Source organism: Maniola jurtina, chromosome 4 (assembly GCF_905333055.1).
Source record: "Maniola jurtina chromosome 4, ilManJurt1.1, whole genome shotgun sequence".
Classification (NCBI taxonomy): domain Eukaryota; kingdom Metazoa; phylum Arthropoda; class Insecta; order Lepidoptera; family Nymphalidae; genus Maniola; species Maniola jurtina.
In genome coordinates this window covers 3,945,441-3,957,834 of record NC_060032.1, presented here as the reverse complement: position 1 = coordinate 3,957,834, position 12,394 = coordinate 3,945,441, and the positions used below count along the sequence as shown (strand labels likewise).

Sequence of the window (12,394 nt, the reverse complement as noted above, 5' to 3'; positions counted from 1 at the left end):
TTTGTCCTTCAATCAAGCCGCAACTTAGCAACGGACTGACGTGATATCTTCCGTGGAGTTAGTGACCTGGAGAGTGACGTTAGTTGTCCCGAAAAATCAAAGAGTTCCTACGGGATTTTTGAAAACCTAAACCCAGGTAGACGAAGTCGCAGGCATCAGCTAATCACTTATGCTTGTCGACAGTTATATGCTAGTAGGTTCAAATGCCAGTACAGTGTGGACTAGTTTAACTCGTTTACAATTTTAATCATAGCTTTTTTTTGGAGTTCAAGCATGTTGAGCACGACCGAGGTGAATAAAGAACGCTATACGATCAGAACTTCTCTCGCCACACTTGTTACACATAAATGGATCGTTGTATCCATGGAATCCCATGTGTATGGTGTGCATAGTGAGATCGCCAAACGTAATGTCGCAGTATTGGCAAGAGTACGAGTTAGAGGCTGTAGATGTAGGAGCTTCGGCTGACGCATCGGATTCCGAGTCAGACGCATCTGCTTCCATTTTGTTGTCTTCATGTTGCAACCTCAAAGCCGCAGGTTGTAGTTTGAAGGCCCTTCCTTTTCTTCTGTTTTTCATCGCTGTGGTGGGTGTCACTGCGTTAGCAGAACGCTCTGTAGGCGGCGGTGAGCCAGCCTCACTCATCTTCGTGTTTGTCAAATCGAGTGCATCGTTAGCAGGAGGTGGTGAAACACAGCGTGGAGCCGTTGGTGTCCGCGGTAAACTTGCAGGTGATTTTGTCGGTGGAGGGGAGGAAACTTCGGCAGGGACCTCTCCATATGACAAACGCTGGTGTAAAATAGATTGGGGTGAAGGTTGCTGCTCGACTGGTTGTTCAGGTACTTTTGGAGAAGTTCTTTGCTGTTCGTAGTTATTGTTTGGCGGGAACAAGAACGAATGGGGCAGGAGTGGAGGTAAGTACGGTAGGTTGACAGGGAAATGATTTCCGAACAGAGGATGGGGTGGCGGAGGAGGTTGGGGTTTACTGTTATTGGATATGTGGTGTTGGTCAAACATCTTCATAATGGGCTTCTGTTTCGGTCCCCGTCGAGTGCCGTACACATCTATTATTGGTAAAGGATTCGGCGTTCCATCCATGTTCAACACCATTGCAGGATTGTGTTTATATTTGCGTAGGTGAAGTTTAAGTGAATGACAGTATTTTGTAGCATAATTACAGTCAGCGCATCTGTATTGATAAATATTCGAATGGGATTTGAGATGCGAGTTGAGCATCGATTTGTTTACGCAAGAATAAGAGCATTGAGTGCATTGGAAAGGCTTAGATCCGAGATGATTTCGCATGTGGTATTCAAGATGGTGTTTGTATTCCGTAACGAAGGGACACTTCCGACATGTTAGCATCTTTTCGGGTTTAATGTGTTCTTTGCTGTGCTCCCAGAAGCTAAGTTTAGTTACAGCGACGAATTCACACTGTTTACATTTAAAAGTTTTTACTTTTCCATGAGAATTAACTGCTGGAACGCGTAGACCAGGTTCTTCATCAAAATCTTCGAGCCCAGAACCTTCTTGACCGTCATCGGCGTCGGGTTTGTTCTGGCCGACTCCATCGAAGCCGGAGTCATGGAATCGATCGAAAGATCGCCGATCGTGTTCTCTATCGGGAGACGTTGGGGTTCTGGGGGGAGATTTGGGTGGAGTTGCGTCAGCGCGTGCCAATGGGGTAGAGACGTGAGCGGGCGGTGCAAGTGACCGCGGCGAGTACGATTCGTATGGGGACGGTTCGCGGTCCTCAATGTTTCTACCATGCTCGAAGCCAGGAGGAGTAAGAAGACTGTATGGCAGGCCATTGCGATAAGTTTCTAAATGCATACCAAGATTAGTTTTGGCCTTCAAAGGCATGTTTTCATAGAACGGTAGCGGTTCCCCCGCGCTGCCGACGCTTCGGGGCGAATGACCATTGGAGTCTTTGCTCGATGAAGATGGCGATGCGCTGTGGAAGCCTTCCGAATAGAATCCACTTGTCTGTTCTTTCGAGAAACTTCCATCCTCCATTGGTTCCGATTTCTATAGAAAGAAAAATAAATAATTAAGTAGGTACCTAGTTTTTATTAATTAAAGTAGACGCGGGACTAATGTTGTTACAAAAAATTCGTGCCCAATTAGACTTATGGGTTAATCGGTAACTAATGATTATGATATTGATAATAAGAAAATCACCGTTTTTATGAAATCGGTGTTCTTTGTCGGCATTTTTCTAAGAACCAAAAATTTTTCGAGTATGAGTTATTCTTATTTATAAAAGAGCTCATCCACTATTGATTTTGAAATAAAAGCTTGTGTGTTTCTATTAGGTTTTATAATTGAAACTTATTCCTAAAGCGGGCAATTTTTGATCATCATTCATTTAGGATTAATAATATCAATTCAATTATTTAATCATCAGCACTTGCAGCATCATCGTCAATCGATAGACGCTCACCGCTAGACACAGCAGCTCAATTACGGTACAAAAATTGCGATTGTAATATTGATTGATGCAGGTTTTCCGGAATCGACCTACTGATCTCTTGTAGGGACTTCCACACGCCACCTTAAGTAACATATACCTAGGTATATGTAAACAGTAAACATACTTTAGATTTCCTTAGTTTACTTTTAAAGGTGAACACGTAGGTAGCTTTTCGTTGAAATGACGCACTGTACGCGGTACATATGACCTTTTTACCGCGACTAACATTGAAGATGATACGAGTGGAAAACCTAACTCCAGAAGGTCTAAAGCACCGGGAGAAATCGCGTCGCTTACGCGTTTCTCCGAGTTGGTTTTTATGATTTGTTTATCTTTTTAGCAAACTAAAGAAAAACGGACTAGGTATAAAGTAAAGGAAACTTACAATAAGGGGTTGTTGGTTGAACGAGCCCCAAGACTGAGCGTGCGGCGCGGGCGGCATGCCGGCGGGGGAGGCACAACTTAGCATATCTGTAACAAACAAGAATACTACTCATCACTCATCATCATCAATCCATCGCCGGTGCAATACTGAGAACTAGTCTCCTCACAGAATGAGAAAAGTTTAGCTTTAGGCCACAGTGAACGAAAAAGAATGCATCCGGAACGAGGAAACAAAAGCGACCGACATAGCTCAAAGGATTAGCAAGCTGAAGTGGCAGTGGTCAGGTCTGTCGTAGAACCGACGGCCAATGGCACAGACATGTTCTGGAGTGGAGACCGCGTACCGGTAAGCGCAGTGTGGGACGGCCTCCAGCCCGCTGGACCGATGACCTGAAGAAGTTGGCGGGGAGTTGGTGGATGAGGAAGACGGAGGACCGTGTTTGGTGCCGCGCTCTTGGAAATGGCGCCTATGCCCAGCAGTAGACGCATACAGGCTAATGGAAATAGACACCATGCTGGCCAAGTGCGGATCAGCAGACTTCACACACCCGTGAGCATTATTTCATTACTAGCTGATGCCCGCGACTTCGTCCGCGTGGGTTTACGTTTTTCAAAATCCCGCGGGAACTCTTTGATTTTCCAGTTAAAAAAGTAGCTTATGTGTTAATCCAGAGTATAATGTATTTCCATTCCAAATTTCAGCCAAATCCGTCCAGTAGTTTTTGCGTGATTGAGTAACAAACATCCACATTTTCACATTTATATTATTACTAGCCGATGCCCGCGACGTCGCCCGCGTTGATATAGGTTTTTCGAAACTGGGTGGGAACTCTTTGATTTTCCGGGATAAAAAGTAGCCTATGTGCTAATCCAAGATACTATCTATCTCCATTCCGAATTTCAGCCAAATCCGTCCAGTGCTTTTAGCGTGAAGGAGTAACAAACATACACACACACACACACACACACACACATACAAACTTTCGCTTTTATAATATTAGTGTGATTAGTAGGATTATTAACTTTCAGGTAAGTTTCCCAGCGATAGTAAGTACATAGGTAGGTAGGTACCTACTTACACTATTGGTGAAAACTATACTAAAATCGTTCGGCGTTTTAGGACATTAACGATTTGAAACGTAAATGAATTGGGAAAGTGTATCTACTTAATTATGTGTTCCCGTTTTATAGTTATTGTTTAATTTTAGGTAAGTAGGTATTAGGTAGGTACCTCGAATGAAAGTAATTTCATGTAGATACGTATGAATTTTCCATGAATGACGACGTTTTCTAATCCAAACAATACCTAATGCTTCGCGGAAAAAATTTGCTTGCAACGCGATTAGTTAAAAAACTAAATCGTTATGTCACGTACCCATGTACGTACCTACATACCTACCTGGTAAGAATTGCGTTGATGCAATATTTATAATTAAACATTTAGTGATGATTAAATGATTAACGTTCAGTTTTTTGTCAAAGGTACCGACGGCTATTAAGGTTAATTATTATTTAGTTTGTTTTTAATAAATTAAAACTTAAAAGCGATTAACGGTTTTTAAGTTCCTTTGAAGTGCCTAAGCAATACCCTTCGAGAAGTTTACTATCCAGGTACAAATACAAATACCTAGGTAGGTGCTTATTTGTAGTAAAATATCTATGTACTTTTATGAGGAAAGATCTGGAAGCCCTCACAGAACACCACTACCTACTATTTGATCAATGAAAAGGAAGTCACGGTACGAGCATTGAGTAAGTAATACGACGCAAAGAGAGCAATAATACCCAATACCAATTTTTATCCCGGAAAATCAAACAGTTCCTACGGGAACTTTAAAAACCTAAATCCACGCGGACAAAGTCACGGGCATCCTCTAGTAATAAATAACATTACATTGCAAATAAGCGGGGTAAATAGAGCCAAGCCGTGAAACCGCATTTAAGTCAGGGTAAGCAACGATGGTAAAAATTGGTAAATGGATGGGTGACCGACTTTCGAGGTTATATGGTAGGTATGTGTGCATGCATGTATTGAGATCCTATGCGATTTGAAGCTATCCATTGAGGAGTTCAGTCCTCTATCATAATATCTAGGTACCAAATATTCAGCAGATCTAGCTCATCAGAAAGTGAGTTTAAAATCAACTGAAATTTTCATTAAAAATTGGAATCCAGAGCTCAAAGTGTAATAATTAAGCTAGGTATGTTCGCAGGTTTATGTTTTAAAAGAAGGCTTATGTAATATTATAACTTAATTATTTAAGTATGTGCAGATAATAAATATGCATAAAAAAGTTAATTATTGTTTAAAACAACTTTGAAAAAATAAAAAGACCTATATTGGAAATAAGGAAAATATTATAAAGTCTAATAAAAAAACGTAAAAAACGTATTTTATGCTACATACCTTCCCCTTAAGCTCAGCTCTTGTTAGTAAACACAACACTTTGATAGTCCTAGCATTAATCAAGTTTATAACTTCACTGTTGTTTATATTTCACTTAGGCAGGAATTACAATCTCAACGAAAGCTCGCGAACGCAAAAGCTCAATACGTTTTTTAAAGACAACCCTTCGGCTCCACGGTCGAGCCTGGTGTGACTTCGACAAAGTCTCACAATGGACTGAAAAAAATCTGTCAATTTTTATGCCCCGAACATCGATAAATGTATTCTACATTTGAAGGCGACGAGTTTTCCAGTGCGAGCTAGACGGGAAGATTGAGCGATACGCGCGTCCTTTTCTCACCCCCACAGCCTATTTTTACCCGAGCCAATGCGCGGCCGACTACTGTGGGTGGGGATCAAGTTATTAAGTTATTGTTTATGCGATATTAATAATAAAAAAATAAGCAACTCCTGGCGGGCTGTTATTGTAATAAAGTGCGCGCTGTTTCGGTTATTATGCGGCTATAAAACCGGGAGTACAGGCAAATGAGATTGTTTTCCCATTGTATTCGTTAATGCGATAATGATATTTTTATGTTTATTTGTCACAATAAGTTTTATGATATAGACACTTTTAGCGTTAAGTTAGGATGGCTATAAAATAAGCCTTTGCCTTAACGTGTATCTATGTACCTACACCCAGCTACAGCTAATTATCGGGAGGTATAGCTACCCAAAAAATGCAAGTCTTAGTTAAAAAATTATAAACTCGACTGCCCTACTAAAAACTTAGTAAAAAGTTCAATTTGTCACAATTGAAAATGGCGCCATACAGCCGTCATATTAGATTTTATTAAAAAATTTATTTATTTATTTATCGCCCGGGATGATGTAAGAATTTTAATGATACCCCATAATCCATATACCTAATATACTTATTACCTACTCTCAGAATCAGCCCTATTTTTAGCGGGAAATATTCTGGTTCATAAAAAACGCTTGAAAAGGCAGGCACGTGGAGAGGGCGTCGAGCTTTTTACTGCGTCGAATCAACCAATCGTGGAAGCTCGTTTAAAAAAGGAATCTCGTATACAACTTTTTTTTGTACTTAATCGACATCTTATGGACCAATCAAAATACGATACGTACGATATTTATTTTCAGTACCTGTAATATAAATTTATACACGTATCTAAGTTTATTAAAAGTGTAGGACTAACTTAGGTACTAATAAAGATAGGTAGGTACTTAATTATCACCCTTGAAAGACGATTACGCGAGGGTTAAGTATAGGTACAATAAGTACTGACTGGCGTTGATGCCTAGTTATGAGATACTTTTTTTTATTATTGTATACTAGCTGACGCCCGCGACTTCGTTCGCGTGGATGTAGGTTTTTAAAATTCCCGTGGGACCTCTTTGATTTTCCGGGATAAAAAGTAGCCTATGTGCTAATCCAGGGTATAATCTATTGCCATTCTAAATTTCAGCCCAATCCGTCCAGTAGTTTTTGCGTGAAGGAGTAACAAACATACACACACACACACACACACACACACACACACACACACACACATACATACAAACTTTCTCCTTTATAATATTATAGTGTGAAAATACCAGCTTATATAATTTTCACGTAGGTAGATATGACAGGTAGGAAATAAATGATAAATTATAGGTAGGTATACGAAATATAACTGTGGATACCTACCTCACTGTACGCGTAATGCGTAGATACCACCTACCTACTGCGTATGGGAACTGTAAATAAAATAATATAATTAGAGTAAATAACGACTATGTACGTATGTACCTATAACGATAATAATATGTAGGTACCTAGATAAAGCTATACTTAAAATGAAGCATTGCAAACTCCATAATTAGGAACCTATCTAGTACCTAAATAATATGTACCTACCTGTAAACTTATTTTGAAAGTTGAAAATACAAATTCACGGTTTTTGGATTTTTCCCTTTACTTGTGCTATAAGACCTACCTACCAGCCTTTCATGATTTTAAGTAAACGGAAAATACCCTATAGGTTTTCTTGACACGACAGACGGACAGACGGGCAGACAGACAGACAGCAAAGTGATCCTATAAGGGTCATATCTATAGGTATACATATCTCGTCGGTATATTTATGTCTAGCTTGTAAATAACCAAATCGCTTAGGTAGTAGGTACATAATCAACACAATTAAGTTTCTTTTTGTTAATAGTTGTTTGATTTTTAATAACCGCAACGATATCATAGAGCGGCATTCACAAAGAGGAGTAGCCTACTTACTAAGTGGTTTCTAAAACGAAAGTAATAAAGCTAATTGCGAGTTAATATCCCTTTATTTGTGATGTGTGTTTTAAGATAAATAAATAATTGTTAATGTTCAAAAGTACTAAAAATCTGTGGTAATGATTTACCTACCTGCCTAGACAAAAAATAATATTTTTAAATGATGATAAGTACTGAGTAATTACCAAATCATGTATTTAAAATGCTCATGTTCCGTCCCATCCAGTGTCTAATCGTTGAGAGCTCTGCATTCGAAATTCAAGTGCCATACATTAATCCAGCTAGAATCTAGATGACCTAGATTCATTCATTTTGAAGTCATATTTCGAGAAAGAACTGAACCACCCGGCCGGCGCGGCCGCACGCCGTATCCAACGAGGCTGGTCAGCGTTCGGGAAGGTTCGAGATGTCTTCTCGTTTAAAATTCCTCAGTGCTTAAAGACCAAAGTCTTGAAACAGTCAAATCAGAAATGAGGAGATCCGTAGGAGATCCAGAAAAACCGACAGAGATCAACGAGTTGCGAAGCTGAAGTGGAAAACCGATAGGTAGGATTGCAAGGTGCCAGAATGGCGACTTCGCACGGGTAAGCGCTCCGTTAGTAGGTGTATTTTATAGTTCAATGGTAAGCGCAGCGTTGTAGGTAAGTGCTACCAAATTCCCAAATCTGCCAAACCACAAATACAGATGCTAGATTTTACATTGAGTTTGATCGTTCTATGTTTAATGTTATGTTATACTACGCATTTATGGAAAATTCTTAAAAGGTACGTAGTCCATAGGAAAAATAATTTTTTTTAGGCTCTCTCCCGGTCTTTTTTGAGTCAGCGTCTACTGCGCCTGATGGAGAAAATATTCGCAGCGGTAAGTTTACTATGAAACACCTAGGAATAAACAAGTTATAATGTAGATAACAGGTACCTACATACCTGGAACGATTAATTTGATGATTTTATGTGTCGATATTTCGATCCTACCTTGGAACTTAGGAATAAACTTTAATAACTTATTTTAAAAAAAGTTTAGAACTTTCATATGTGTTAAAATTACTATCGACAGGTTTTTTGCATTATAGAAGCAGGCGTTACTTTGCGGAAGTCCATGATATACAAGGAACCAAAAGCTTAATTTGCTATAATCCGCCAAACCAACGAAATCTGTATGGTACGCAGCACCACACAAATTCCAACACCACTCGACGACACCGGAGCATCCTCAGGAGATGTAGACCTTACAATGTCCGATTGCAAAGTCAGGTTTTTTGCAGATATACCTCCTATGTGAGGTGCGAAGAAAAGACTTTTTCCGGTCAGCGCTCGGAGTGACCGGTGCCGGTGGCGGGAGGAGAAAATATTCGCGTAGGGCCCGAAAGTGCCCTTATCGCGAGTAAAAAGTAATGTGCTCGGCCTTTATGGCAGTTGCGAGACACGCTCTTTATTACGGAGGGCAGGAGAGCCGGCTTGGGGCACAACGGGCTCATAAATAAAAATTGCCGACTGCTATTATAGGTCCTACCAATGCCTGCTCTCTTATTTCGAGCACATCATACGACGAGGGAATGATTGGAAAAACTTCTTGTGACGGGCAACACAGAGGGCAAAAGATCGAGAGGCCGCTCACCAACCAGATGGGCAGACCAGCTAAGGAACTCCAAGTGCCACACAATTGCAAGACTAGCCTCCGATAGAAGCCGGTGGAAGTAATTAATCCGTACGAGGTTACTAGAACACCAGAACCACGATCTTCAGAAATGAAGGAACGACTAGAGAAAGAGATTATTGGTCATAATTCATTCAAAAAAGACATTCAAATATTGTGCGAGAGAATCAGAGCAGTATAATATTAAATGTATGTATGTATGGGAAAACAAAGATCAAGTTCTTCAGCACTGAGGGTTATATACAAAGATATTTTTCTTTATCTCACAAATTTTTCTTTAGCTCACAAAGTGAAAAAACCGCTATAAGTGCAGAAACACAGCGACAAGGACCTAAAGAGTGCTAACGATGAGGCAAAGACGACTTCAAAACGCAAAACGTCTGAAGCACCGGGTAAATCAAGTCGGTGCGTGGCGTGTTTCTTCAAGGAGAAGTCTTCGCAACTTATTCATCTTTTAAATCGGGAAAGAAAAATAGATAAGCTTAGAATTATTTATCTATAGCTAATAGGTACAGATAATAAAAGATAACAAAATTAAAATAAAGTACTTAATAATATGTCTTGAAAAGCTAGAGCTCAGTGTGCCCCCGGGAGGGCGGGTATTATTTCCCCTCGCATAAAAAATGATTGTACCTTCAAATCTATCCCGCCCGAGGGCAGCTCCCTCGCAGCCTCTCCCTCCCTCTCCTGTAATGCGCCCCCACTGCGTATATGAATGAGCCGATCTTGTACGATAAAATGGTCTGGAGAGCCGTTGATTTTGGGAGACTTTGCTTTTCTGTTTTCTTAAGTAGGTTTCTATATTTGACTCGGAGCTTAAACGCTACGCCTGCTAAATAACCACAAAAAGAGAGGCTTATAATTACTATCCACCGAAAAACAACTAAAGTGGGTGGCACAAATTAGTATTCTTTCATCCTTATTATGGTATTTCGAATTTTGTTAAGTTAAAGAATCCTGACTTCTGCAACTCAAAGCGTCTTTTTCGGACGGAACGTGAACGAGACAGATTTCTTGCCAACCACAAAATAAATTAGTCGAAATGTAAGTCCAAAAGGACACGGGACCAGTTGCACCACAGGCAGTCATGGTTAACGTTAAATGTGACCATCAAAAAATTGGTTGTCTGTAAAGTCGGTTTACTGACGATAGTTGAACGTGACAACAAAGGCCGATTGTGCATCTTTGTCGCTCGTTCCGCGCTCTCGCTTGCACTTCAAGCCTTACATGGAACGCCTCAGAGCGAGGTAACGCCGTCAAAGCGAGGTAACGCCGCATGAATCATGTTTTTTCGTGCGTGGCTGCACGAATTATAAGACGTTGTCACGTCAAAAAGTCACTTTGAATTGCAGCAGTCGGGATTGTTTAACTAATTAAGATGGAAGAATAATGATTTGTGCCACCCACTTAGCTTTTTTTTGGTAGGCCAAAACGATAATTTCCTTTAACCTTTAAAAAGAATACTTATTATTGTGGTAGGTACTACTTTTTACAAAAAAGTACTATTTTTACAACGTTATTTTAAAATAATGTGGCATTTGCATGAAGTACTACTATTGATACCTATATCATTTGTATACTTATGTTTTGAAGTGTACCAAATATGTGTTTAACATCATTTGAAAATGACTTGCTAATTTTAATTTGAAAACGAGTTGTAACCCATTGTTATATTGTGTATTGTAAAATACTTTTTATTATGTACCGTTTATTACGCACTTTGCTCTTTGATTATATTAACATACAAAATAAATTATAACATGACGTAGTATACATATTCATTAAACTGACCTTTTACCAATTTTTAAGTAATATAGGTATGAAAATATACAATAACTTAGATACAAAAAATGTAATATTTTACGCCATAAAAAATTACTATCGACATTTAAGTTTAAAAAATGTTAATTGTGATTTTGCTGGTGGAATCATAATAAAATATAGTTAATGAATAATGAGTTAAAGTGAATGTAATTTTATATTTATTTTGAGAAGTTCATATATAGTATATAAAACAAATATAGGAATCAATGAATTCAAAAAAAAATATCAACTTTTTATATAGGAATATTATATAGGAATTCCATTCATGTCTACCAATGATAAGAATTTAATGACGTGTAGAAGGATAATTATTTTTTATTGAAACAGGTACAGTTAGTGTCTTTTCTGTTGTCTGGATTTTATGTTACTTTAAAGTTCTTTTGTTTATTCTAAAAGCATCGCTAGGTTGCCTTAGCACAAATTATTAAAAGCAAAAGTTATTTCAAGAAACAATTATTCAAACAAAGTTACGGGCACCATTAATAATTCAATGATTACGGGATTCATAGTAAAACTAATACTCAGAGGTAAAACATTTACGTAACACACCTGCACTATAAATAAAACAATTCAGCTGTATCAATAAAGAAATTTATTTTGACTAATAGCCTGTTGTATTATGTACGTATGTAAAAATAAATAGGTATATGATACGTAACGGAAAAAAACTGCGAAAAAACCAATGAGACCCATACAATACGTTTAAAACACTTGATTAAATATTTTCACTGTAATATTTGCATAACGTCTGTAGTGCAGCGCCATCTTCTTGTCACTAGATGGCGCTGTTTCAATTCCATACAAAACGCAGTTAACTTTTACGCGATCGAATAGGTTAAAAATCTCCCACTAGGCACACAGGGTCCCGATGGCAACCTTTGGGTACGACACCCTAAAAGGAGACGTGGGAACAAGGAAGCAGTTACAGCTACAAAGAAGTAGAGGACTCGTACCTACCTAACGCGAAGATATTTAGGTAATTTCCAACTGCGCTCTTGCAATGGAAGTAAGTGATTGTTTTGTGTGCTCTGCGTGATCCCTTTTGCGCCAATTCGCAATGTTTTGCCAAATTACATTCCATTGTTGTGTTTGGTGCTGGTATTTTGTTTCTGCTAAAGGGTGCTCCGAACTCTCCTCCTACTTTAAATGTTTCAAGTTCTTTGGTTTTATGAAAGCTTTGGTGAAAGACATCAATAAATACAGTTCTACTCGGTAGGTACTTTACCGAAATAGTTTTTTTATTTTTAACCCCCGACCCAAAAAGAGGGGTGTTATAAGTTTGACTGTGTATCTATCTGTGGTATCGTAGCTCCTAAACTAATGAACCGGATTTAATTTAGTTTTTTTTATTCGAAAGGTGGCTTGATCGAG

General features: G+C 38.9%; 1 protein-coding gene across 1 annotated transcript; it reads right to left on the bottom strand.

Annotated features, from left to right (window-relative positions):
* On the bottom strand, positions 1-5,461 carry LOC123864645 (protein hunchback-like). The gene is made up of 3 exons (XM_045905251.1): positions 5,265-5,461; positions 2,859-2,944; positions 1-2,028 (listed from the first exon to the last, which is right to left on the bottom strand). Exons 2-3 carry the CDS (start codon positions 2,940-2,942, stop codon positions 268-270), a joined length of 1,845 nt encoding a protein of 614 aa, XP_045761207.1. The 5' UTR covers positions 2,943-2,944; positions 5,265-5,461; the 3' UTR covers positions 1-267.
* Between the last annotated feature and the right edge of the window lie 6,933 nt (positions 5,462-12,394).

What these genes read in the sequence shown, in the direction of transcription:
- LOC123864645 (XM_045905251.1), bottom strand. Translation starts at nt 2,942, where the DNA reads ATGCTAAGTTGTGCCTCCCCCGCCGGCATGCCGCCCGCGCCGCACGCT. An exon ending in TCAACCAACAACCCCTTATT is followed by an intron (nt 2,029 to 2,858) that starts GTAAGTTTCCTT and finishes TTCTTTCTATAG; the next exon opens with AAATCGGAACCAATGGAGGA.